This window comes from Mangifera indica, chromosome 3 (assembly GCF_011075055.1).
Source record: "Mangifera indica cultivar Alphonso chromosome 3, CATAS_Mindica_2.1, whole genome shotgun sequence".
NCBI lineage: Eukaryota > Viridiplantae > Streptophyta > Magnoliopsida > Sapindales > Anacardiaceae > Mangifera > Mangifera indica.
This window is the reverse complement of record NC_058139.1, coordinates 18265932-18293057: the sequence shown is the minus strand read 5'-3', so window position 1 is coordinate 18293057 and position 27126 is coordinate 18265932. Positions and strand designations below refer to the sequence as shown.

The 27126-nt window shown below is 34.1% G+C and overlaps 5 protein-coding genes across 6 annotated transcripts; all 5 read left to right on the top strand.

Moving 5' to 3' along the window:
* The first annotated feature begins 336 nt into the window (after positions 1–336).
* LOC123212509 (exopolygalacturonase-like) lies at positions 337–2077 on the top strand. The gene is made up of 5 exons (XM_044631671.1): positions 337–638; positions 740–1066; positions 1156–1445; positions 1521–1734; positions 1813–2077. The coding sequence occupies exons 1-5, from the start codon at positions 405–407 to the stop codon at positions 2041–2043; spliced, it is 1296 nt and encodes a 431-aa protein (XP_044487606.1). The 5' UTR covers positions 337–404; the 3' UTR covers positions 2044–2077.
* A 4875-nt stretch (positions 2078–6952) lies between these two features.
* LOC123211593 (exopolygalacturonase-like) lies at positions 6953–13741 on the top strand. The gene is made up of 6 exons (XM_044630394.1): positions 6953–7074; positions 11296–11473; positions 12352–12678; positions 12764–13053; positions 13140–13368; positions 13462–13741. The coding sequence occupies exons 1-6, from the start codon at positions 6953–6955 to the stop codon at positions 13681–13683; spliced, it is 1368 nt and encodes a 455-aa protein (XP_044486329.1). The 3' UTR covers positions 13684–13741.
* Positions 13742–14994: 1253 nt separating this feature from the next.
* On the top strand, positions 14995–16814 carry LOC123211331 (multiple organellar RNA editing factor 3, mitochondrial-like). Its single transcript, XM_044629984.1, has 4 exons — positions 14995–15427; positions 15512–15609; positions 16146–16211; positions 16342–16814. Exons 1-4 carry the CDS (start codon positions 15072–15074, stop codon positions 16593–16595), a joined length of 774 nt encoding a protein of 257 aa, XP_044485919.1. The 5' UTR covers positions 14995–15071; the 3' UTR covers positions 16596–16814.
* Positions 16815–17700: 886 nt separating this feature from the next.
* LOC123211329 (hyphally regulated cell wall protein 3-like) lies at positions 17701–20924 on the top strand. Of its 2 annotated transcripts, XM_044629983.1 has the most exons (3): positions 17701–19256; positions 19942–20119; positions 20450–20924. In XM_044629983.1, exons 1-2 carry the CDS (start codon positions 17913–17915, stop codon positions 20113–20115), a joined length of 1518 nt encoding a protein of 505 aa, XP_044485918.1. In that variant the 5' UTR covers positions 17701–17912; the 3' UTR covers positions 20116–20119; positions 20450–20924. The 2 variants fall into 2 exon arrangements, with proteins under 2 accessions (XP_044485918.1, XP_044485917.1); XM_044629982.1 differs by lacking the exon at positions 20450–20924 and having other exon boundaries at positions 19942–20398.
* Positions 20925–24403: 3479 nt separating this feature from the next.
* Positions 24404–25856, top strand: LOC123210483 (ethylene-responsive transcription factor RAP2-3-like). Its single transcript, XM_044628863.1, has 2 exons — positions 24404–24659; positions 25017–25856. The coding sequence occupies exons 1-2, from the start codon at positions 24509–24511 to the stop codon at positions 25604–25606; spliced, it is 741 nt and encodes a 246-aa protein (XP_044484798.1). The 5' UTR covers positions 24404–24508; the 3' UTR covers positions 25607–25856.
* Positions 25857–27126: the final 1270 nt, after the last annotated feature.

The following is a 27126-nucleotide window of genomic DNA, read 5'->3' as shown; positions in this document are numbered from 1 at the left end:
TTGCCTAATGACTTTCTTAATATTATCTAGACTCTGATCACAGTGAACTTCTTTATACCTCTTCCAACAAAGCAACTATTAATGATGGTCATTAATTAAAAGAATCTTCTTGGTCTTTCCATTGTTTGGTAATGGGGTGGTAGTGAATTGGTGCTAAAAGAGGGATTTACGCAGAAGAAATAGCACCCACAATCGGAGAAACTCCTATATTTGTATATACATGCATGAAAAGCATCACTAAATTTACCACCAATTCATCAACCAACTAACAGCTTCTGAGGATATATAAGCCTTCATTTCACTAAAATAAGCTAAGAATTTAGGGACTACCGTGGAGAACTATATTGGAGGCTCTTTTCTAATTCTTTATATTATTATATATAAAGAATTATATATAAAAAAAAATGCCTCGTGCGAGCTCGGGTTCAGTGGCCTTCATCATAACAAGAACTCGCACAAATGTCATTCTTCTCTTGTGTTTAGCTCTTTTTAATGCCTCCCAAATTAAAAGCCAGGCAAATTCTACGGTGCGAGGGGCTTGGGATCCTGACGAGAAACTTTTTAACGTGTTAGACTATGGCGCAAAACTTGGTGACAAGGAAGTTCAAACTGAAGATGGAGACGATGCTAACCGCGTGGTAATCAAAATGAAATTAATCAACTTTAGCAAGTGTAATATTTCTTCCAATTGAATTGAAGAAGTTCACTGAATAATTTCAATGTGGGTTTACAATTGCAGGCATTTTTTCACGCATTTCAAGCAGCATGCCAACATGAGGGGAAAGCGAGGCTTCTTATACCCAGGGGGACCTTTGTTGTTGGCCCCGTAACATTTATGGGTCCATGCAAAAACACAGCTCCTCTATCCGTTCACATTCACGCCACCATTAAAGCAAGCACTGATATTTCTTTATATCCAGGAGAAGGAGAAGAATGGGTCAATTTCAATGACATAAATGGCTTGATAGTTACTGGAAAGGGCACTTTGGACGGCCAAGGTCCCGCCGCTTGGAAGTACCGTGACACAGGAAAAAGCAACGATGCTGTTGGCCAACGTCTCCCGGCGGTAATCAAACTAGCTCCAAAATCATAATCAATTTCAATTCTCTTATGAATTAATCAATCTTAATTTCGTTCTTCTCCTTCTTGCTGCAGAATGTACAATTTTCTAATGTGAAAAACGCAATTGTAAGAGGAATAACATCCCTTAATAGCAAAGGGTTCCATTACTTCATTACTCACTGCGAGAATATTAGGCTTGCAAAACTCGTTATCACTGCTCCAGCCGACAGCCCCAACACAGATGGCATTCATATCAGCCAATCCAGTTTGGTGAAGATATCCAAAAGCGTCATCGGAACCGGAGACGATTGTGTTGGTATGATTCGAGGATCCAGCAACGTCACCATCAGCAAGGTTACTTGCGGGCCTGGACATGGAATAAGGTACAAAAATTGCTCACTTATTGCTTAATTTACAGTGCCTGAGAATTTTCTTTTAACTTTTGCTGCATATAGCAGTGTTGGTAGCCTCGGCAAGTACGAAAATGAGGAAGATGTGACAAGGATCAGCGTCAAAGAATGCACCTTAGTAGGCACAGACAATGGCCTTAGAATCAAAACAAATGTAGGGAAAACTCCGAGTCAAGCTAGACATATGATTTTCCAGAACATCTTCATGAGAAATGTTAAGAACCCGATCATCATAAATCAATTTTATGAAAGTGAACATAAGGTAATTGGTAATTCATGAAACTTAATCAGTCTTCACAAAATTTCATTTCTGGGTTCTAATTTAAGTTTGTATCTGCAGGATTCAATAATAAAGATCAGCCATGTTCATTTCTTAAACATTACAGGGACGTCAGTATCGGAAGTTGCAGTGGATTTGGCGTGCAGTAAACAGAATCCGTGCACAAATGTTGAACTGAGCAACATTAATTTGCGTTACAGTGGAAATCAAAGCAACGTGCCATTATCATCTTCATGTCTTAATGCTAAAGTTGGGTATCATGGAATGCAATCTCCACCACCTTGCCATTAGGTTTCCTCATGTATATATCATATAGTTTAAGTTAATTAAATAGTTGACTACTTAAACAACGAGTTAACCAATTTGATGGCTGGTTAAACCATACCATCCCCTCCACCATGTCAACATTTGCTTCAGTTCCGAAAACACTAGTGGTAATATGAATTCTTTAATTTGAAAGTTTAATGGCAAAAGTGGAATATACATTTTATTCAACAATAAAACTATATAAACTCATATATTATATAATTATATAATTTTAAATTAATGATAGGGTAATATTATTTCTATTATTTAATTAGTTTTCTGAACTTATTACTATTATATTAATTTAATAACATAATGCATCACTAATTGTTGAATTTTGACCGAAATTCTATAAGGTGAGAGGAGAGTGTTCGATATTAATTAATTAAGCCAACAAATTTAGAAAATCGAGTTAATTAATTCCCTCGCTCTCATCACATGAGTCATGAAAAAAACAAAAAAAAACAATTTGAAAGTTCAAACAAGAGAACTTTAACCCATAAAATGAAATAAATACGATCAATTGCCACCACTAATCAAACCTAGAATCCGTCAACACATCAAATATAAATTAAATATTCCATTGCCCAATAATTCCGTTTGACTGAAGAGCTTTACAGGGTGATCTATAAACTGCAGCATATAATAAATTTATATTACTATTTCAATTCAAATTGTAAAAGCATCTAAAGACAAGTATATTTATCAGCCAACAATAATAAAGGATTCTATGTACCTAATCCCCACTTGTTTCACATTGATGGAGAGCAAAATATAAACCCTTATCATATTTTTCATGGTTTAAACTCCAATATTAGCAAAAAATAAAATAAATTCCGGTACATATTTCCAAAACACTTAACAATGATGCAACAGTACCGTGCCAGCAACAAAACGGGGCTCAAAAATATGTCAACAAGTTGAAATAATAAAATAGTATTCATGTGGCTGCACCTGCATATTGGATTTCCAAAATCCATATCTTATTTTAAACAATTATAGAATCTGGAAATTTGTATGAACCCCTTTTAAAACAATGAAAAGACTAAGCAAATATAGTGATATTGATATTTAACGATGTGGGGGTATTATGATATTTTATGCTTTGGAGGTAAATTAATAATAAAATTCATATCAAATTAATCATGTAAAATTTAAACTTATGAAATAATGTTGATTACATTGGTATAGTTTAATGTGGATTTTTTGAATAAAAATTCTTTTTAACGGATATTGATTATTGTAGAATTGATTATTAAATTGGTTGGTTATGTTGTTGTTTATTATGAAAGAGAATGAATTTAAAGTAATCAAAATAAAATAAAATATGTTGGAGGTCATAGAAGAGTGGTTAAAATTCTAGAGAAAACGACACTTAAAATATTATCTAGTTGTTGAATGAAAAGTGTGGTATCAATCTAACCTTGAACAACATTCAGTTATACATAATCGAAATGTCTTGACCTGGAACGTTTAATAAAAATCAAAAATGATAAAGATGTCAAGGGTCTTATTAACATGTCTAAATACTTCGAGTAATGTATTCCAATTTTTGTTACATGCACCCTTATCAAAGCATAAGGAGAAGAAGAAAACAATGGCAAAGATGGTGGTGAACTGAAATAGGAATCTAATAAGGAAGACTTGCCAGATTTTCATAATGATGCATTATATATAGCTGAAGAATGGGTCCATGGAGACTAAGAGAGAGTTTCAAATTAGGGTAACTTTGATAGGAATAAGATGGTTGATGTTCCTCTTAATGAGTTCAACTTCAAGGAGATATCACTTGTTAACTATGATATAAGTAATTTCTAGTTTACAAATTCTCACAAGGTGGCAGAAATTATATTGGAACATTTTTCAATAATGTATCCATTAATCCATTTAAGTGGCTACCTAATTTTCTTGTGCAACCTTCAACATCAACAACAACAACAACATCAAGTAATGTAGGATCGGTGTGAGAAAGGAATTCTGTAAAAATTGATGACTTATTTAATAATAAAAAACACTTCATAGATGCAATAGCTCAATTTGCGTTGAAGAAAAGATTTTCGTACAACATGTTCAAGTCAGACATAAGGAGATGAGAGATTAAGTACATTGATCTACAATGCCAATGGGAGGCAAAGGGAAAAAGATTAAAACTCACTAACTTATTCCAAGTCCGTTTTATGAATCTCATACACACATGTTCAAGAGATCAGATAAAACCACATCATAGGTAAACTAGGACTCAAGCTTTAGGCCAATTACTGAAGTCAAAGTTTGTGCTGGTTGATCATATTTATTAGTCTAAGGAGATCATTATCGACATCATTGATAGTTATAAAATTTATAAATCATATTCATAGGCTTGGAGGGCAAGAAATTGGGCATTACAGTCATTATAGGGCTCACCGAAAGAGTTATTTATGCTTTTACCAAATTATTGCTCCAATTTAAAGTGTGTTAATCCAAGTACCGTGATGCATATACAAATGGACAATGAGCATTGCTTTCAGTATTTTTTCATGGCATTAAGTTGTCGCATCCATACATTTCAATGACACATTCGACCAGTAATTTGCATTGATGTTGTTTTCTTAAATAGTCGATATTTGGGTTATTTATTTCTCACATTGGACTTAGATAGTAATAATCGGATATATCTAATAGCTTTCTGCATAGAAAGAAAGGAAAATCATCCAACGTGGTCTTAGTTTTTTACATAGCTTAAAGATTTCATTACTAAAGTACTAGAGTTGGCAATAATCTAATATCGACATCATGCCATCCAAATGTACACCATAAATGTTGTTGTCATCACCTTTTTTGTAACATGCGATCAAAGTACAAGCGTAACTCTAAAGTCACATGTTTATACTACAAAGTAGCGAAGACCTATACAGAAGTAGATTTTGAGGTCATGATGAGATGCATTTGGAAGATAAGGATTACCTATATGAGGTAAGGTATCATTGATAAAGTAGGGCATATTTTCCAGGTCACATGTATAATATAACGACAACTAACATCACAGAGTCATTCAATGCACTTGTCAAACACGCACAGGGTTTGCCTATCTTGATGTTGGTCGAATTCATTCAAGGCATCTTATGACAATGGTTTTACGAGAAGAGAAACCATGCAATTATGTATAGTTTTAAGACTAGTTATTTAATTAACCATGCTTTTGTACACTTATTTAATAATAAATGTGCTGATTTTTTTTTTTCATATTACAAAAAAGTGCACCCACCAAGTTGCATCATCGGTCAACCACTAACACAGCTCTACAATCATGCTTTAAAAGGCTATTTTTGACTTTACTCCGATAGTGTATACCTCTTGCTCATTAGATCTTCGAGTTGTCCCATAACACTTTTGGAATCCTTCTTCACGCTCAACGACCATAGCTAGAATTGTACGAATGACTCATCTGACCCTCAATTTCAATAGGTTCATGTATGGGGTACAAACAAGCAAACCTTTCTTGACAACTTAATCATGATCGGTCCACACAAATTGTATAAATAAAGAAATTTGTTAAATAAATAATTAATCTTAATTAACACACATGGTGGAATGGGTAATGTTACCTTTTGCATGTAAAGAGGTAGAGGTTTAGCCTGGGAATCCTCTTGGGCTATCAAGTTGATCATTTGTACCCTCTGAAAAAGGAACATAATGTTTACTATTAGCCTTCAATTGTAATAATTGGCCAACATATATAAATATAAACATTTATTTATGTATATACCTCATCAAGATATCCTTATGATAGGACATCAATCACATCGTCCCCCGAGAGGTAATGTTAATCACCGGAGTTCTGCAATAAGGAACAAACGTTCATCCTAAAAAGATGACAAAAAAAATTATATTAATCAACTTGTTAGATTGAATTGCATTTAACCAACTTAAGAACAATCGAGTACTTACCTTCATGATCAGGGATGATATACATGGAAAACCCTCAACCGATGATATCTCATGTCCAATACCATGTTTGAAGATTAATAATAAATGGTTAATTATCAATAACAACACAAATAGGTTGTCATAAGAAATTATTGCAAACCTCGGTTAGAAGAGGAGATGTCATAACGTGGCCCACAGGCAAAAGTCTGTCATCACCCTCATGAGAAGGCTATAACAAGATATACGAGTCAATATACAGAGTTACTATAACTCAAAGTTAAATAAAATTTACATAACACATAATTACAAATTTCCACTTAGACAATAATATATGAGCAAATATGGGTCAGCATGTCCTCTAGATGACTCATCTTGTCATTCAGATAACGAGAGATCTGATCCAATCCAATATAAGATTGCCCCATTGAGCTAATGTAACATCAAAGGGGATTGAATGAGTACAATTGAGGGTGGATACAAGTCGACTCAAACCTGAACACTTCATGGCTTGAGTTCAACTCAAATTTGTCAAGCCAACATTAAAGGTGGTTTGAGTTCGATTCGAATGAAAATAGTTTGATTTGAGTTTGACTTGAATTTATGGCTCAAATTCATGATTTGGATATGTGGCTCAAATTCGTGGTTTGAATTTGTGGCTTATTGATAAAATGACATCATTTAATAATTATTTAATATAATTCGGATCGAGCCATTTATCCAATTCATGAGTCAAATAGAGTCAAACTCTTTGTAGCTCAAGTTAAGCTCAATTTTAAAATAAGTCAAATCTTTTAACTTGAACTCGGTTTATATTTGAAGTAAAGAAATTTAAACCAAGTAAAATCTAATCGAGTTGACTTTTAAGCCCAAGTCAACTCAATTCTGTTTCAACCCTAAGTACAATATCATGGGGCCAAAATATTAGGATCAGAAATGGGCTTAATGGCCAAGGTTGAACATTAACACAAATACTAGGCTCAGGCCCTGAATGTCGACAAGTGGCACGACAAAAGAAGAAACCTCAAGAGGAGTAGATACGTCGTCTCCTGATGAGGTGGATGTCAAGGAGGAAGACTGGGGACTCATCATATTCATTAGGCAACGACATTGGTATACCAAGTTGTAGCCTTCTCGTTTTTTGAAAGAACAATTGAGTAAGTTACATCATTTTGCTCATTAAAATATATGAATAAACATTTTGAATCAATTAATTAATTAATCAATCAACTAATCAATTAACAATTACAGACTTCATCTTCAGAGAATATAATTTACAAATAACTTCATCAAGTGGATCTCTCTTATCTACCACCTGAATATGCGGGAGAATGCCTCAACATCAATTAAAACCACCCAATTATACAGTGTGTCTATCTTCTTGTATATCCAAAACTGCAATGTCAAATCAATATTTAAATTCCATCAATAATAATCATAATTAATATTTTTTTCTTGGTAAACAACAAAAATTAGTCACAATTATATACTTACTTGGAATGCAAGCAAGAACCCATAGATATTGTCCTTATGTAGATCATTTATTTGATCAGAGCATATCCTCTCAGTCACCTGACACATAGTTGGTAAGTCATATCCTACCATACATCCAACTAGTAAAAATTAAATATGTCTAAATGATCAACCAACTAGAGATACTATGAAGATATCTTCTTTTATTTACATTCCTTAGTAACACCATATGAAGGCAATACAAAAGCACCAATTTAATGTTGTCAATATCATCATTCCCTCATGGTCTCGCTGCAAAAACTTGCTCCAAATCTTTGTATTTCACTTTCTGACTTTCTTAAAAATAGATGTCCCAAATCCTATCTTTGATACCCCATAGAATATATATCCCTATATCAGTGGACTGATTGAAGAGTAGCTCGATAATAAGTGCAAACTCAAATGGATTGAACCTCACATCAACTCCATTAATCCAAAACCAGAACTAATTTCTTGCATTACCCGAGTACAACTGTCTTAACAAGAAGTGTATCAACACTCCACTAAATCTTATGTCTTGTAAGTGAAGAAAATGCCCAAAACACGTCCGTTTAAACAACTTCAACTATTATCATGTCAACGTGAATTTTATCTTGGGGCATTTAGCTACAGACATGATGTCACCTCTATCCAAAAGTGTTGCGTCTCATTAGGGATTCTTAATTCTCTCCTTGGGTACTCAAGTTTTCCTTTTTGGGAAACTTCATGTAAAAAAGCAATTATTATAATGAAAATTTTGATAAGAATTTCATATATACAAACATAAGATTTAAAATCAATATAAAATGCATATCTATAATCTATCTATTTTTGAAAAAATTAGAAAAAAAAAACAAACCTCAAATTCAAATCCTACAAATCGAAAAACCCTTGAAATGGGAAAAATTAAAAAAACAGACCTGAAATTCGAAAACTATACGCTAAAAAACCCCTAAAATAGGAAATTTTGAAAAAACAAACCTGAAATTTGAAAACTATACATAAAAAACCTTAGAATGGGAAAAATTGAAAAAAGAGGCTTGAAATTCAAAACTTACACATCAAAAAACTACTAGAATGGGAAAAATTGAAAAAACAAATTTGAAATTCAAAAACTACTTGTCGAAAAACCCTCGAAATGAAAATAAAAGTCTAAAATTTGAAATCTAAATGTTGAAAAATTCTAGGATGGGATAAATAAAAAATTAGACCTGAAATTTGAAAACTATACATTGAAAAACCTTTGGAATGGGAAAAATTAAAAAAACAAATTTAAAATTCAAAAACTACATGTCAAAAACTCCTAAAATGCGATAAATCAAAAATCAGACTAATTTCAAAAATTACACGTTAAAAAATCCTTAGAATGGGAAAAATTAAAAAAACATATTTGAAATTCGAAAACTACATATTGAAAAAAACCTAAAATGGGATAAATCGAAAATCGAACCTAAAATTCGAAAACTATAAGTTAAAAAATTCTAAAATGAGAAAAATTAAAAATTAGACCTAAAATTTCAAAACTACATGTTGAAAAACTCTAAAATGGGCAAAATTGAAGAAACAAACCTAAAATTTGAAAACTATATATCAAAAAACCCTGGAATAGAAACAATATCAATTTGCCCCCTAAACTCGTAATTTGCACCCTTAAATATCAATACTGTTTAAAAATTCACAATTTTCTCCCACCCATGAGTTCCTTGAGTTTCACTATTTAAAAAATAAAAAATTTCCCCCATCTCATGAATGCCCCTGAGGTTCCCTAAAGTCTCTCAAGATTCCCCAAAGAAGGTTATTGTTTAAAATATCGCAATTTTCCTCTTTTGTTGAGATTACCTAAAGTCTCTCTCAACCCTGAAGGAAGATTATCCACATCGAGATTCCTTGAGGTGGAGTGTCAATGTGATACCTTAGGCGAATCCCATATCGACAAAGCACGGGAGAGATGCTGGGTCTATCTATGTATCCCACATCGGTTAGTGGTGGGAGAATTTGAGTGGTTAAATACCCTGTGAGCTCCTTAAACTGTAAAGACGCGTTTTGGGTTGCAAAGCCCAATAGCAAAACCATGATGGACTGTGTGTCCAAAGTGGACAATATCTTGACAGTGGGCCGGGTTATTGGACCAGGGATGTTACAAATGGTATCAGAGCAGCTCCGCGTGTCCTCTTGAACGATGGTGGGATAAACCTCAACGAAGACGTTGAGTCCCGTAAGGGGGGGTGTATGTGATACCTTAGGCGAATCTCACATCGACAAAGCACAGGAGAGATGTTGGGTCTATCTATGTATCTCACATTGGTTAGTGGTGGGAGAATTTGAGTGGTTAAATACCCTATGAGCTCCTTAAACTGTAAAGACGCGTTTTGGGTTGCAAAGCCCAATAACAAAACCATGATGAACTGTGTGTCCAAAGTGGACAATATCTTGACAGTGGGTCGGGTTATTGGACCAGGGATGTTACAGCCAACCCTCAAGATCCATATTTCCCAATCAAAATTTTATTTTCCGACTACATTTCAGCAAAAAAAAAAACGAATCTACGTCTACTCTAACATAATAGCCCTTAATCAATTAACCCAAAACAAGGAAAAATTTACTCATAAAATCAAATGTTCAAAACCAAAAACCCTAACTAAAACTATCCAAAATCTCCATCTAATCAATAAAATTTCAACACCAAAATGATTAAAACATGACAAAGAACGTTGTACTAATCTTGTTGACTATTTTCCTTGTCGAAAAACTAGAAAAATAACCAAAGAAAAACCGATCTCGTGTGCCTCATGGAAGCTGTGTGGGAGACATAATTTTCCCCGAATTTGAACATTGATTTTGAGGAAATTGGGGGTTTATTTTATCTATTTATATAAGGGCATTTTTGTCAATTTACATAACTTGGTATTTTTGCTTTGTGCTGATAAAGATGGGTATTTTTGCTTTTTTTGAGTATATTTTGGAGCCTTCAAAAAAACAAACGTTTCGGAAACGCAGTGGGTTTCTGTGTTTCCTACCCATGCAATAAATCAAGGCGTTCATCCGTCTAGAATCTCAAAAAAATTAAAAAAAGAAAATCAATGAATTTGTGTGAAGAGATATTAATTAGAATGTTTATTCTTCCATAAATTGAAATATTGACAGTTAGTTCATGAGGTAAACACCTGCAGAAATCTCTCAGGTCGGGAGAATATTGTACTGCAATTCCTAAAAAAAAATGCATAATTCCGCGTATCTTCCGTGTGTGTGTGTATCCGGTTCAGATTAAGCCAGCTCTAGCCCCCAACTTCCACCGGAACCAAGAAATTAGCATGAAGCAACCCAGATGTTTCTTTTCTTTTCACTAAATAAATATAAAGCCGCACGTTAGACAACTAATTAAATTTTAGCGTTTTTGTTTCTGTTTTTGTTTTTCACACCCCTTTGAATTATTAAATCACCATCCCTTTGCTTTTAGAATTTTCCAAGAATTATAGATCCTCGAGGACAATTCCCAATAGAATTTAATTTCAAAAATCTAATGCATGCCTTTATAATTTATCAAGAATTACACTTCCTGAAGAACAATATGATTATAATAACAAAACCCTCTGCATAAAACTGATTGCTCAGCCATGAATATATATTATATTGCAGTGGGGTAATGAACGTAGAGGCTTTATATATGAGAAACTTGCAGCTTTCTTTATAATGCTATATTAGATAATCAAGGCTTTGAAGCTTTGCGGTCATTATACCAGGGAGCTTACAAGATATAACAATTCATCGAGAAATTACAATGGCGGCATTCAGGACCTTCAGAAGTATAGCTATTTTTTATTTAACATGTTTTTATATGGATAGTACAGTGGTAGTCCAAGCTAAGTGCCGCAAGTGTTCTTCAGCTCATAAGTCCAAATCCCGGCCTGTACCATCTCCTCGCCTGCCGCCTCCTCCTTCACCAGATAAAAATTTTCCGGGAGCAATTTTTCATGTCACAGAGTATGGAGCAGTGGCTGATGGAGAGACAGACAGTACTTCAGTACGTCCTTGTTTATTTTATTCAATTTGTTGACGGTGTGTTTTATATTAGGCCAAATGACATATTCTCAAAAGGTTTAAATTTGAAAAAATCAACTGTTCACTCATATATCAAATTTGTTATAAAAATATTAAAAAGTCAAAAAAACCTCTTAATTAAATAACATTGTATCCTAAAATTTTATTAAATAATTTTTATACTTTAATCTATATTAATTTTAATTAAAAATAGAAAATTATTATTACAAATATATATAGAGATATAAATGACATTAATAGTATGTTTGGGTTGAATTGTAGTTTTTTTTAATTTTAGGAGGTTTTAAAATTATGAAAAAGTTTGAGATTTTTTTAAATTTTTAATTTTAATATACCCTTCAATAGTTTTAAAAATTATAATTACACCGTTAGAGAAATGAATAGAAATTATAAAATGTAATAAATTAAAGACATAAATATCATATTAAAACTATTAAGATGATAAATACATGAAATAAATATGATAATTTCTTGAACAAAACAGGAAAAATGTCCATTTACCCTTGGTAAATTTTAAAAAAATGACACTTACATTTCGTATTATGAGACAAAATAATATAAACACCTTTGAACCGATAAAATTAACAGTTGATTTTAACATATGGGTGAAAAATTGGTTTTTTCAAACTTATTAGGATTTTGTCATTTCATTAAACCTTGGGTGGGAAATATGACTGGGCCATATATTAAGAACTTTTGGGTCTACTCGGTGCTTTTACCAAACCTCAAGCAGGTAATTGGAGAGTACAAATCACCGTTGACCTCAATAATCTTTGTGTTGTCATTGTAATGTATTATTTTTACTCTAATGACAAGTTTCACTATGATGAAAACATGTAGGCATTCTTAACAGCCTGGGAAGCTGCATGTGACCATGGTGGAAGCTCCACCTTTTACATACCAGAGGGTAAATTTCTTCTTGGTCCAATAACTTTTAGCGGCCCTTGCCATAAAAGCCAGCCTCCAAACGTTCGGATAAGAGGGACTCTGCTTGCTGTACCTCATCTCAGTGCCTATCCTGCAGATGATTGGATTGTTTTCAATAATCTTCACGGTTTCAACCTCATTGGTGACAATGATGAGGCCATTTTAGATGGCCAGGGAGGTCTAGACGCCTGGAAACAGGAAAGCTGTGTGCAGTCGGCAAATTGCGACCGGTTGATTACAGTAAGTTTGTATTAAATATTGTGAAAATATTTGCTTAATTTGTATTGAAAACATGTTAATCTTGTTTACCATATAATTGATGCAGTCGGTGAAATTCAACAATGTTTCAAATGGAACTATTAGCGACATTACTGTAACAAACAGCAAGGCCTTCCATATCAGTTTCAATAACTGCGATCAAATGGACATGTACAATGTGAACATTAAAGCTCCTGGGGACAGTCCAAATACTGATGGTATTCATTTTCATGAATCCACCAACATCAACATTGTTTCTGCTGATATTGGAGTGGGAGATGACTGTGTCTCCTTTGGACCCGGCAGCATCAACATCTCTGTTTCTGATATTCGATGCGGTCCAGGCCACGGAATCAGGTACAATTCAGCTTCTTATGTGGTTTCAGATTCAGTGGTAACATTCATAACAATATGAATGACTTTTGGGTTATGCAATTCGGCAGTGTTGGCAGCCTTGGCAAGTACCAAAATGAAGCAGATGTGGTGGGAGTCGTCGTGAGAAACTGCACAATCAGTAACACTCAAAATGGAGTGAGGGTAAAGACCTGGCCTGGATCTCCGGAAAGTGTCGCATCCAACTTTACATTCGAGGATATTGTCATGATCAACGTCTCAAACCCCATAATTATAGATCAAGAATACTGTCCATCGGGTAGCTGCGAAGATTCTGGGGTAAATATCTATGAAACTCTGCATCTTTTATATGCTTTTTGTTACATTCAGCTAACTGATTGATTCTGTTTCAATGATTTTTGGTATTTTCAGCCGTCTAAAGTGAAAATAAGTAACATGTACTTCAAGAACATCACAGGGACATACAACACACAAACTGGGGTAAGTTTGTTATGCAGTTCTGGGGTTCCTTGCGAGAACATTCACCTGGCTGACATTAATATGCAATATATCAAAAGGGAAACTCGAGGCCAAGGCCATTTCAATGTGAAGGGTGTTGTTCATGGACTAGAAATATTAACTTCCAGTTTCTAAGTTGAAACTTATTTGTACCAAACAATTGGGAGGTTGGCCCTCGCAGCCCCTTTGGTTACACTCTCTGGAATCCCTCCAGTGATAGCTAAAAGCTGTTGGAAGTGTCAGAATTATAGGTTTATATACCAATATGAATTTTTCAAAATTTTGCAATGCTATAACTTCTGTATTTAATTAAGTCTCATCAGGACCAAGCACCATCAGATTCAGCAACAAGCTACCAGTCCTACAAATAATTTCTGCAGAATTTTTGTTTACAAATTGTTGTTGCACAATAGAAATGAGAAAGTACATGTAAAATACCTGATCAATGAAGAAAGAAACAAAGCGTGGATACAAATTGGACCAAGTTCAAACGCTCCTTAATCGAGTTCGACTCAAATGAAAAATGTTTCAATCGAGTTTAATTATAGTTCATTGAGCCAAAATTAAAGGTGCTTTGGGTTCAATTCAAATATAAAATAATTCAGTTCTGTTTGGCTCAAATTTGACTTGAATTTATGGTTCGAATCTATAGCTCTAATTTGTGAATTGATTTGTGATTTGAATCTACAATTCATTAACAAAATAACATCGTTTTACCTAATACTGAACAAAACAATATTGTTTTGTAAATGAGTCACGAATTCAAATCACAAATTCGAACCATGAATTTAAACTATGGATTTAAGTCATGAATTAAAACGGAACTCAAGCCACGAATCCGAACTATATATTCGAGGTATAAATTCAAGCCGAACTTAAATTGAACACCTCATAACTTCAATTCGGCTTAGTTTTAAAAACAAACTAATTAGTCTAATTCAAATTTAAACTAAAAAAATTTAAATTGAATTGAACCAACTTGCAAAACCGAGCTTATTCGGTCTAGATCCAACCTTAGAAATAACCCTATAGTCCATAAAATTGTGTAAAAGAATACAATAAAGGCCAAAAGACTTATTCTTACCCAAGGTATAAGTGAAATCTTAAAGTCTCATTCTCCAACTTTCAAAAACTCAAACACTTATTTATAGACGAATTTCTATTAAAAAACACAATTAAAAAAAATGTGATAAAACTTTAATTTTTTAATTTTGTTAATAAATAATTATTTTATCTCTAACTAAATTTTTTAATAAAAAATTAATTTATAAATAAATATTTATATTTTTAAAATTTAAAAAATAAGACTTTAAAATTTTTATATGCCTTGGTTGGGAGCAAGTCTTTTGTTTGGGATCACTCAACTCACTTTATGTGTCAAGAGTTGAAAAAACATTTGATAAAGATAAGCTAATAAAGGTAAAACGGCGTCGTTTAAAGCTGGAAGCGAAATGAGGTTTGCTACCAAAGATAAATCACCTCGACGGTAATCAAACACCACGCAGACCTATAGCGCAGCGGACATGGCGTACGTCGTTACCCGGCGCACAATAGCATCAGTTATTTCTCGAACACTCTCTTCTCGCTCTATCTCTCGCTTCTCTTTGCCTCTTCTCGACAAGAATCCGCTACTACATCCTCAGTTCATCCCGGACTCCGCTCGCATCCCGGTCCGTTTCAAAACATCTGGGTCGGGCTACTCGCCTCTTAACGACCCTTCTCCCAACTGGAGCAACCGTCCACCGAAAGAGACAATCTTGCTCGATGGGTGCGACTACGAGCACTGGCTCATTGTTATGGAGTTTCCTAATGATCCCAAGCCTACTGAAGACGAGATGATCAACGCTTATGTCAAAACGCTTGCTGCTGTTGTTGGCAGGTATTGACTCGACACTTTTTTTTTTTTCATTTTTCTCTTAATTGAACAAAAAAAATTTGATTGTGTCTTGGAGTTTTGTTGTAGCGAGGAGGAAGCGAAGAAGAAGATATACTCGGTTTGTACAACGACGTATACTGGGTTTGGGGCTTTGATCTCTGAAGAGCTCTCTTACAAAGCTAAAGGTATTCATTTTAGTAGTACTCATTCATGTTGGTGGGTTTAGGGTTTTAGGCGTTTTTTAAAAGTAATTTGAGTTATGGTTGTTTCTTAATCCATTGAATTATATTTACAATTTGTTTGGGGTTTAGGGTAGTTGGTTTCTTTTATTTCATTGTATTTTGAATTTTTGTTGGATTTATTTGTTGTATGTTGGAGGATTTAATTTTGTTGTGTCACCGAAGGTTGGATTGAGAGTTGTCTTTAGACATGTTATTTTTGTTTCAGTGATGGCTGTTTGATGGAATTCGCTTTTATTAGTTATATTTGGTATAAAAGGTTAGTGCTTTGAGGGGTTACTGGTGTTGGTTAGATTACTCTTTATTGGATTCAAATCAGGGATAAGTGTTCTATGAAGAATGATCTATTGTTTGTCCCAAATTCTGGATGTTTGATTGAATGAGCTTTGATTTGTCACTAGGCCTTCGAGATTTAGCCTTAGATGTTTCCTTTTTCAGTGCACATTAGCTTGATTTTTAATCGGATTTTTCTGGTGGAATAGGGCTACCAGGCGTTCTTTGGGTTTTGCCAGATTCATACCTTGATGTCCCTAACAAAGATTATGGAGGTTGGTATTTTTCTGAAATTTATTTTTATTGGATTTTGATGGAATGGGGCTACCTTATCTTCTTACTGAATTTTACACATAATGAATTATTTTTCAATCTTTTCTGTGTCTTGTGTGATATGATGATTAGGTGATTTATTTATCGATGGGAAAGTTATCCATAGGCCACAGTATAGATTCAGTGAGAGGCAGCAAAACAATCGAAACAGGCCTCGCCCCCGGTATGATAGGCGCCGAGAAACAATGCAGGTCGAGAGAGGAGAACCAATGCAAAGACAGAACTGGTCTAAAAATCAGACTCCACCCATGCAGCAACCATTATCAGTGAATACACAGAACCTTGCTCAAGATGGAGGGTCAGATTTCTCAGTAAACAAAGGATAGTTTGTCCAGAAACATACGTCAAATTCACAATGTAGTTGTAGGATATCAGATAAATGTTTGTTGTTGCAGTTCTTGTTTGGTGGATAATAACTGGGTTTCCTTCGATTCTATGTTTCACAGAAAGTTTATGCATATTTTGGCTCATGAACCTATGTGAATGTTTGGTGCACCTAAATTATGGAAGTATCAAAATATAAAAGGACAAATGTTGTCACTGAAGTCTTGAATCCTTAAGATATTTTTCTTTTTTCAGAAGAATAACCACTGAACTGAAATGCGCTATTTATCTTTACATGGAGATCTTGTATATAATCAAAGTGTGAGATTATGTGCTGAGACCGAAGACTTCATCCTTGTAAATATTTTTTGCTGCTTGTGTCTGTTATGAAATTTAGAAGAGAAGCACTCTAGCATGTACAGAATGCTAGCTTTGGTAAACCTTTAACCTCTTAAGGTCCCCCTCCTGGAAATGGTGGCTGTGGGCTGTTTGATGCTTGTCCAAACCAGTCACTGTTGATTCTTCGAAACTTCTCGAAATGATGGTTGTGGGTAAGAAATTGACTTTTTTAAATTTAAAGGGTTAGAACAAATCATTTCATCGAACTTGAAAGGTAAATGGTCATTTGGGCTCAAATTAGTTTTGAGGAAAAAAAATCCGAATTTGTGTTGAAATTAATTTTTTGTATAGAGAAACTTCCTCGGGATCATTTGGCGAGCGAGGCAAATTAGACAAGAAAAATATTTAAATATGAAGATTTTATGTTGGGCAGTACTATTACTGTATGCATATCCTCGAGATACATTTATACATGGAAAAAACTAAAATATTTTAGATAATAATAAAATTATTCATTTTTGAAATTTAAAAGAAAATTTAATAAATTATATATTTTTTATTATTATTATTAAAATGATAATTTTTTCTTATATCTAATTAAAATTTTTTTATTTATAAATAAGACCTGGAGTTTTTAAAATTGATGGGTGGGAGAAGAATTACATCAAACTCTGGGTGGGAAATTGAATCAAATTGTAAAAATATAATATAATTCAAAGAAATGAATTCATTTTACAAATATGCCTTTTCAAATGGGCCTAATCACCATTTTGTCTCTGCACAAAATTAATCACCTCAAACGTTGGCCAAATTCCCCACCTTCTCTCCTAGCAGATATCCTCCCTGTCTCCATTTCTCGAGATCTCCTTTTACAAGGTATGTGTTCTAGCTAAACCAGATCTACAATTCACACTATTTCATTTCATTTCATTTCATTTTTTTATTTTTGTAAATCAAATTTATAATTTAAACAATAAAGCATGAATTCCAATTACGGAAAACCTAAAGGATCAACACCCGGTTCATTCAGTAACTTCAATTTTGATCTCGATCTCGGCCTCGGGTCAGGTCAGCCCAAGTCACTTTATGACCAAAAAGACAGAACCACCTCGTCGTTTCAATCTTCATATTCATCGTCGACAACTACACACACTCAATCAAAGCCCACGCGGCAGCCAAACAAGCCATCGTGGACTCATCAACCGGCGCCGAGTCATTCGACTCTGCCCGGGTTACAAAATGCACCCACTTCAATGGTGGGTGATATACATGGCAAGAGTTGGGCCCCTTCAAGCGCGGCAAAATCCAGTTCTGGGATTGGGATAGTTGATAAGAATCCGAATTTGTTTGGTGATCTTGTTAGCTCTGCTTTAGGTCATGGTAAGAGTAATAGTAATGTTCCTTTGAAAAATGCAGCACCAGTGGCATCGAATAAGAGTTCATATTCAATGGGGAATTTGGCTGATTCATTACCTAAAACTAGTAATGCATCCAAAAGTAGTGGAAATTGGGGGTCTGGAGAAAGTTTTGGGAGCTATACTGGTGGATTTAATAGTGGTGGCAGTTGTAATGTGAATGTTAATGTTAATGTTAATGCCAAAGTTACAGAGAATTCAAATCTTGGGGGTCCGGCAATGAAGAGCATGACTGGAAATGGGATGAGTGCTAATAAGGATCCATTTGGTTCCTTGTTTGATCTGGGGTCAAAGCAATCGGGTAGTCTTAATTCAGCTAGTAAAGGGAATAATAACAGTGGTGGTGTTGATTCTTTTGGAGAGTTCCAGAATGCCTCTAAAGCTAGCACAACACCATTTCCTTCAAGTGGTGTTGCTTCAAGTAATAATGATTTTATGGGATCAAATTTGGGCTCTGATTTTGGGGCATTCAAGGATCATGGTTCTCAGAATAAGTCCTCTGGTCAAAGTCAAAGTACAGGTGGTGATCCACTTGACATATTCTTTTCCTCATCCTCAGCTGCAACAGGAAGTGCTGCTACTGTGTCTGATGGAGGGCAGCAGTTCTCAGAAGATGATTGGGGATTGGATTCCAATTTTGGAGGAGGAAACGATAGTGGCGGTGCTACCACTGAACTTGAAGGACTGCCTCCTCCTCCAGCTGGGGTAACTGGTGCTGCTGCAAAGAACAAGGGTATAGATAATCAGAAGGCAGGCCAATATGCTGATGCCATTAAGTGGCTGTCTTGGGCTGTTATTCTTTTTGAGAAATCAGGTGATAAGAATGCTACAAAGGAGGTACTATCAATTAGGGCTTCATGTTATAAAGAAGTTGGGGAATATAAGAAAGCCGTGGCTGACTGTTCAAAGGTATTATCAATCATCTCTTTCCTTTAGCTTCATTATTTCTAACAGTTTGTTCAGAACTTTAATTTTTAACTTAAATATAATTGTTTAGCTTGCTAATAGGAATTTGCAGGTATGTGTTGGGTTTTGAATCATCTGATCAACTCCCATGTTGTGGTCATCAAGTTATAATATCACAAAATTCTTATTGGTCATTAGCGGCTGAAGAATTGGCTGGCTACTATTTTGTCAGTATTCAATCTATGAATATTAATAATATTGAGAAATTTTAGCAGTAGAATTCAGGTGTCGATGAACTAGATTGTGGATGATTCTTAAGTTACCGGCTTTTCAAATCAATTAAAAGCTTCGCCCTGCTCGGTTTGAAAGGTTTGATTGATGATTAGTTTGTTGCTCACTTACTCTCAGGGAGCTTAAATAGACCATTTCTCAGTGCGGATGTTGTGCCCGTTGCCTGTTTGAGGCTTGTATTAATTTTTAATTGGAATAGCGTTTTGTTTTTTTCAGTTTCTATTCAATAATTAGTTCTATTAATGCTAACTGACTAGGGCTGATTTAAACAATGGTAATCAGCAGAGTGATTCAAATTCTTGTGTTGTTCCCATATATGCAGATAATAATTTATTGTCCTATATCTTTTCTGACCATCATTTGTTTGAGGCTTATTGGTTTTATTTTTTCTGTGCAGGTGCTAGAACAAGATGAAGGAAATGTATCTGTTCTTGTACAGCGTGCGCTTCTGTATGAAAGCATGGAAAAGTATAAACTTGGGGCTGAAGACCTGAGAACTGTTCTGAAGATTGATCCTATCAACCGGATTGCAAGAAGTACCATTCATCGCTTGACAAAAATGGTGGACTAGAAAGGTTTTGGGATTATTTTTTGTTTGTATTAGCTCCTTTATTTTGCTCAATACTTTTTCCCTTCTTACTATAAGAAGTTGTGGGGAATTATAAGAATTTTCATGATCTGTGGATTTCATATAATAGTTGTGTAATTCTGAAGGATTTTACATGTATGATGTGTTTCATATCTTTTGTTGTTTATTGACTGGAAATGATTTTTTATTGTTCAAAATTCACAAATGGATTGGCAAGTGTACTGTATTTTTCATAGATATGGAACTATTAAATCTATTGCCTTCTTGTTTTCGTTTGTTCCTTTGACAGTATCTCGGACTTTATTTAATATTTCAGAGTAGATTGAATCTCAGAGCTCTGCAGTTGCAAAATAATTGAAGCTGTTGATGATAGAAAGAGCCCATGTAATAGGCAAAGACAATTTGGTCTCAGATGAAAGCACATCAGAAGGAAATAGAAGGTTGAGAGAAATTCTGAAGAGTTGAAGAGACATCCATCAAAAGTATCAGATAGAGGTAAAAATCTAAACAAAAATGAGATTTGTAAATAGGCTGACCTGATACTGGCTGATGAAGATGAAGTCAATTGTTGATAAGATTGGAGACAACAAAGTCAGACCTTATAGCAAAGCAACAGAGGCAGCCGCAACCATGAATCATGATAAATAGAAGGTATTGGGCTGAGCCTGAGCATAGATGTTTAAAAGGTGCAAACTTATCTTAGTTGCATAAGTCCTGATGTTTGGGCACTTTACCCACAAACACCAAATTTTAGTGATAATTGAAACGCCAAAGGACTATTTCCCACCCAAGTTTTAATGCAATCTCAAAAACATATATGCGACAATGTAAAAACCAAATACCTATTTATGGATTAACTTTTATTAGAATTTTCTATTAGAGACAAGGGTAAAATCATTATTTTATCACTAAACCTTAAAATCCTCAAATTTTATATCATTTTTCTCATTAAATTTAAAAAACTAATAATTTCTCTCATAATTAAACTTTGAAAAATTGAATTTCCCCCCTAGGGTTTCAATTTTTCATGTGAATCGGAATCCAATCGTCACAAAAGAGGAGCGTTGATGAAGTTTGGCAAAGAAGAAGTTTCCTTCATTGATGCCTCTAGACGATGCATCAATTGTCCAGAATCATCGACGACGAAGGTTCATCTAGAAACGTCAATGGAGGAAGCTTCTTTTCTATGGAACTTTGTCAACACTTCTCCTCTGCAGTTGCCAGATTCTAGTTCACTCGAAAAATTGAAACCCAGGGAGTGCGGGGGGCAAGGGAATGCAATTTTTCAATGTTTAATTATAGGGGGAAATATTAGTTTTTTAAACTTACGGGAGAAAATGATATAAATTTTTAGTGTTTAGTAATAAAATGATGATTTTACTCTTATCTCTAACAAAAATTAGTTTATAGGAAAGTTTTTGAACTACCACTAGGCTAGATTCGAATCGAATTTGGTTTGAACGAGTTCGAAATAAGTCAGTCCCAAATGAGCTTGAGAGAGCTCGAGCTTGCGTTATTTGTTAGACTCACAAATTAAAAAAATTGATACAAAACAATATATTTTTTATCAATATGTATTAAAACAACGTTGTTTTAATAACGAGTTAATTAAAGTTTGAGTTTATTTGTAACGAGCTCGACAAGCCTGAGCTAAAGCTTAAGCTCCATTTTTGTAAATCGAGTTGAGTTTAAGCTCAAACGAGTTTGAGCTCGACTTAAATCTAGCCTTAACTACCGTGATGTCATTTTGAAATTAAGGTAAATTTTGGGTGGGAAATAGTCTTTTGCCCTAATTGAAATCAGCCGTTTGGCTGGTCTTTTTGTAGGCTGTTACCAACGGAGTAATAGTATTGGCAACTTTGAAAGCAAAAACGACAAAAAAGAATCACAAGAGTTTGTCATTGTTTGATTGTGAGAAAAATATAAGCAACTAAAAGTTGATTGATTGATAGGGAGTACATTTGTATTTTTGTAATACAAAAAAACTCTTTCGTCATAAAAATATGAAAAAGGCCAAAAGATTATTTCCAGCAAAAGGTTTGTTTAAAAGACAAATTTTTACCTTTATGTTTCAAAAAGTCAAATGATCACCCATCTTTCTTTCTTTTTTTTTTTGAATTAATAATTTGATATTTACATTAAATATTAATGATAATCTAATAATTTTAATAAAAAATTAAACAAAATTTATTAAGGAAAGTCGGTATCAAATGAAAATTTTGTCTTTGTTTGAAATTTGGAAGACAGAAATTCGTTAATTCATCAAAGTAGTGTTTTGGTCAATTAAAAAATATATATATTAGCAAATTAAATTAATACGCTACGAATATTCCTTAAATTACTTGCTCAACAAGAAATGTCAGTCAAATGCAGATGATTTGATTGAGGTGGAAGACAGAGCACTGAGGCGCTGTTTAAAGAGAGGATGGGAAAACCCCCTTGAACCGGGTGTAAGTTGTCACAGTCACAGAAGAAAAGTTTCTGAGTATTACGCTTGAGGAAGCGGAAGCGGAAGCAGAAAGCGTTTCTCTCTTCGCATCTTCAGGCTTTACTTGCTTCCTAAAATCCTGCAACATTTCGGCCCATTTTCTTTTATTCATGATGCAATGCAATATTAATATTATCCTCAAGCAACCAACCCCATGCTTCCTCCTACTTTCATACATAAGAAGCTCTTGATCATGCTAGTCAAAATCTATATGGTATTATATTTCAAAACTTAATTTTTATATCATATTATATATCATATCTTTTAAAAAATAAAATAATCAAAAATTATAATTAACCCACTATTATTTTTGAAAATATTAGAAACACACTTAAAATTTAGCCGAAAAACTTATTCTTACCTAAGGTATAGTAAAATTCTAAACTCACACCTGTCAACTTTCAAAAATTTTAAATCTCACCTATAAGGTAATTTTTGTTAAAATTTTTAGTTATGGTTAAAATTAAAATCGTTATTTTAATATTAAAATTAAAAAAATATATAATTTCACCTCTCTTCTAAGTTTTAAAAACTAATAATTTTACTTTCGTCTAAAGTTTTCTAGTTTGAAAACCCTAGAGTTTTTTTCTTCACTTCTCCCGCCACCAACAATCTCTCTTTTTCAACCTTAAAAGACCTACTGCGACCATGAAGAAAAGAGAAGACAACGAAGATCTCCATATCTTTGCCCATAAAGAGAAGAGATGATTTTCGTATCTTTGACACGCTCTTCTAGAGATTTTCCAAATCTCGAATCCCTTTACATGAAAAAGAGACGATTATAGGTACTAGACAAAGAGTTGAGCATCATTTGGAAGATTTTTACACGACAAAGAGATGCTTCAATTTCTAGATGCTCGTCTCTTCATATGGTGGTCAGAGATTTTGACGTTTTCAATTTTCAAAAGAGAATGTCGAAGATTGATCTCCGTCCAAAAAAAAATGGTGATTATGTCAAAGATACCGTCATCTCTTGTTCTCTTCTTCAACTTGTCACCATCATCAGAAAGAAAAGAAAGAAAACCTTGAGATTTAAAGAAAATAATCATTTTTTAAATTTTGAGTGAGAAAAAATTATGAAATTTTTAAATCTGAAAAAAAAATATGATAAAACTTTATATTTTAAAATTTTTTAATAAATAATTATTTTATTTTAATTATAATTAAAATTTTTAATAAAAATTAACTTATAAGCAAGTATTTAAATTTTAAAATTTTAGGTGATTGGCGTCTGAAATTTTAATATGTACAGCGTATAGGGTAGGATTATAATACATGAAACTGAACGAGAGAGAGACATGTGTTCAATCTTTAATAAAACCCATACACAGTAATTATTTCTGGCAAAGCCCATTTAATGCCTGAGAAGCCTGCCATTCCATTTGTCAAAGACTCAACTGCCAGTCAATGGCTTCATTGTAATTATTCCCTAAATTTAAGGTCAAATTATAAAAGCCCCATTCAAAAATGGCCAGCCCTTCCTTCCGTTAAATTTTGTAGCTATTCATCCTGTAACGTAACGTACGTTACAACAAACTCGTCAAGCAAATTATAGAACCTTCATTTCCTCCACCAATCACTACCCGCCACGTCATCATAAACATAGCCCACTTCCACATGCTTCTAGTTTTCCCCATAATCGCACGGTCACATTACAATCCCTTTTGCGTTGATTTTACTTTGACGATCTTCCCTCCACCGTCTGATCATCAAAAGCAATTTTAAATCCAGAAAAAGTTACTGCCCGCCCTCGGTTCTAGAAATTTAAGAGCCTATATATATAATATGATATAGCAGGAGAGGAGACCTTCTCTCTCACATTACGAAGACAGCATAATTTCTTTCTTCTCTCTCTTTGCTTTCTTTTTAAAGTACCACAGAGAAAAGATGTGTGGCGGTGCCATTATTTCCGACTTCGTTGATCTGAAACGTGACCGGAAATTGACAGCGGAAGACTTATGGTCGGAACTTGACGCCAATTCAGACCTCTTGGGCTTGGACTACGCTAAACAGTTTGAAGCTCAAAAGCCTGACCAAGGTAATATTTCTTTTTTTATCTGAGTTTTTTTAACATTTAACTTTAAAGGTTCGATATTCTTAGCCGCTCTTTGATAATTTCTGTGATTTGATGCTGTAAAAATGTCTGTTTATATCGTTGTTTCATTTTGTTTTGTTTGATCTTCTAGATTGTTTATTAAAGTTACAGTTGCATTTAATTATGTTTCTCTTGTTAGTTGCCTTTCTTGGATATGGCAGATCCAGAATCAAATATGAAATCTTGATCAGCCCATAAATTTATAATTTCATTCATATTTTCTCAGAAAAAAAGTTATATTCCTCTGAAAAGAATACTTTTTTTTTTTTTTTAATTTTGTTTTTCTAATACAATATATAGTGAGGAACGAAAATGGTGAAAAGAAGACGCAGATGGAGGATAAACCAAAGACTCAACGAGCTCGGAAGCACGTGTACAGAGGAATAAGGCAGAGGCCATGGGGGAAGTGGGCAGCTGAAATCAGAGATCCTCACAAAGGAGCTCGAGTCTGGCTCGGTACCTACAACACAGCCGAAGAAGCCGCCAGAGCCTACGATGAAGCCGCCAAGCGCATACGTGGCGACAAGGCCAAGCTCAACTTTCCTGAACAACCACCACCACCTCAAGCTGAACCTCCGTCTAAGAAACGCTGCATTTCACCACCTGAGTTGACCCAGGCAATCTTACCACAAGCACCGTACGTGGATTTCGGGTTTGAAAACGAGTTTTATCAAACGAATGAGGTGGTGCAGAATAACGAGTTGGAGCTGAAACAGCAAATCTCGAGCTTGGAGTCACTCCTGGGGCTGGCACCAACAACTCAGCAGATGAGTGGACACAGTTCGTGCGACTCAAACGAGTTCTGGATGATGGATGATGCGGTGATGGCACCTGTTGTTGATCAGCAAAATCATCATCATCATCATGAGGATCAACTTCCAAGGTATTAGGGATGAGATCATGGGATGAAAAGCAAATAGTTTTGCAATAGTACATGTGGTTCTTCTCTGTTTTTATGGTTTAATGTGGGACTTGGATTCAAAAGCTAGTAATATTGTGTACTGTAAATTCTCGAGAGGTAATAAGCATAGATAGAGATGGTCAGCCAGAGCTAGTGCTTCCTGTTGCATGCAGAAAAAGACTCCATTTCTTTTTCTTCTTTCGTCTTTTTATAATATAAATGCATTGTTGTTTTCAAAATTGTCGGTGCGTGTACAAGATTGCCATTTTGATTCATGCATGAGGCATATTCTCATCGCTTTATGTGAGAATAATTTCAGACTTTTTTCCAATTTTTGTAAAGTTCCAACGATCGGGAATTTAATTGTTTATTACTCAAGAAGAGTTGTATAACAATAATTAATTATAATATAGGCCCTGGAAAATTTCTAATCACATGAAAATATAAAGAATAAATGGATTAATTATTATCAAATCTATGAAAATATAATATACAAAAATTAAATCATGTATATACATAATGAAAAATAGAGGTATGTATACTAGGTGAAAACTAGATGGAGTTCCAAGATAAGATAATTCTTATCTTAGGCTCGAGAGGATAAACTTAGAAAATATATTCTTAAGATGAGATAAATTATGAGATGATAAAAAAAATATAATTTCTGGTTGGTTGATTAGGTGACAAGGATATAAAGATTTGTAAAACACATGTTAGGTTCATGTATCTTGATGATATATGTGAGGGAAAAGGATTTTGTTGAATATCAGATGAGACACTACCCACGAAAACATGTATATGTGACATAAGCTTATACCCCTAAATAGGGTAATGAGATAGTTCGTCGATTTATATCCATTATTATATATGTCAAGACTAGATTTATTGATTAGCATAAGATATGTAATGATATAAAGAGTTCATCAATTGACGTTTATAGTATGATATGTTAAAATCGAGAGTCTGTCAATTGACAATCACAATAAGACAAAACATGATATTAATAGCCTTTGAGATGAGTTATATGATTAGAGTATCAAATTCTTGTTTCAGCCTAATTCGATCAACATAGAATAATGATTTAGAAAAATGATAAATGTGTCTACTTTCACCATTGATGAGATAGATATTGTGCACATGCAAGCATTCTCAGTCATCCAAGATAGGGTAGAGATGAACCCTAAAAAACAAAAGTTTGATATTTGAAATACAAGATAGAATCTAAACGGGGATAGTTATTAATTGATTAATACATGTATTACCTACTATCTAAGAAGATATTACTTCAATTTTCATTTTAATACATGTATCTTATTTAATCAATATACATGATCATCACTCGAAACTGAGAAACATAATTCAGTCAGCCTACTTACTTGGTTGTCTATGCAAGGAGACTTTGATGTCAATTCTCTTCCTCTTTCCTTGTTAAAGAGCTTGCCAAAAAACTCCCTTACTTCATCAGAAAATTGATCAGACCTTCCCTAACTCTAATCTCTCAAAATCGAA

Excerpts from the sequence above, each read along its gene's own strand:
- LOC123211593 (XM_044630394.1), top strand. The coding sequence starts at position 6,953 with ATGTCGACAAGTGGCACGACAAAAGAAGAAACCTCAAGAGGAGTAGAT. Across the intron at positions 11,474-12,351 it reads GAGAGACAGACAGTACTTCA|GCATTCTTAACAGCCTGGGA; the intron begins GTACGTCCTTGT and ends GAAAACATGTAG. Across the intron at positions 12,679-12,763 it reads ATTGCGACCGGTTGATTACA|TCGGTGAAATTCAACAATGT; the intron begins GTAAGTTTGTAT and ends TAATTGATGCAG.
- LOC123211331 (XM_044629984.1), top strand. The coding sequence starts at position 15,072 with ATGGCGTACGTCGTTACCCGGCGCACAATAGCATCAGTTATTTCTCGA. Across the intron at positions 15,428-15,511 it reads CTTGCTGCTGTTGTTGGCAG|CGAGGAGGAAGCGAAGAAGA; the intron begins GTATTGACTCGA and ends GTTTTGTTGTAG. Across the intron at positions 15,610-16,145 it reads GCTCTCTTACAAAGCTAAAG|GGCTACCAGGCGTTCTTTGG; the intron begins GTATTCATTTTA and ends CTGGTGGAATAG.
- LOC123210483 (XM_044628863.1), top strand. The coding sequence starts at position 24,509 with ATGTGTGGCGGTGCCATTATTTCCGACTTCGTTGATCTGAAACGTGAC. Across the intron at positions 24,660-25,016 it reads AGCTCAAAAGCCTGACCAAG|TGAGGAACGAAAATGGTGAA; the intron begins GTAATATTTCTT and ends TACAATATATAG.
- LOC123211329 (XM_044629983.1), top strand. The coding sequence starts at position 17,913 with ATGAATTCCAATTACGGAAAACCTAAAGGATCAACACCCGGTTCATTC. Across the intron at positions 19,257-19,941 it reads CCGTGGCTGACTGTTCAAAG|GTGCTAGAACAAGATGAAGG; the intron begins GTATTATCAATC and ends TTTTCTGTGCAG.
- LOC123212509 (XM_044631671.1), top strand. The coding sequence starts at position 405 with ATGCCTCGTGCGAGCTCGGGTTCAGTGGCCTTCATCATAACAAGAACT. Across the intron at positions 1,067-1,155 it reads TTGGCCAACGTCTCCCGGCG|AATGTACAATTTTCTAATGT; the intron begins GTAATCAAACTA and ends TTCTTGCTGCAG. Across the intron at positions 1,446-1,520 it reads GGGCCTGGACATGGAATAAG|TGTTGGTAGCCTCGGCAAGT; the intron begins GTACAAAAATTG and ends TGCATATAGCAG.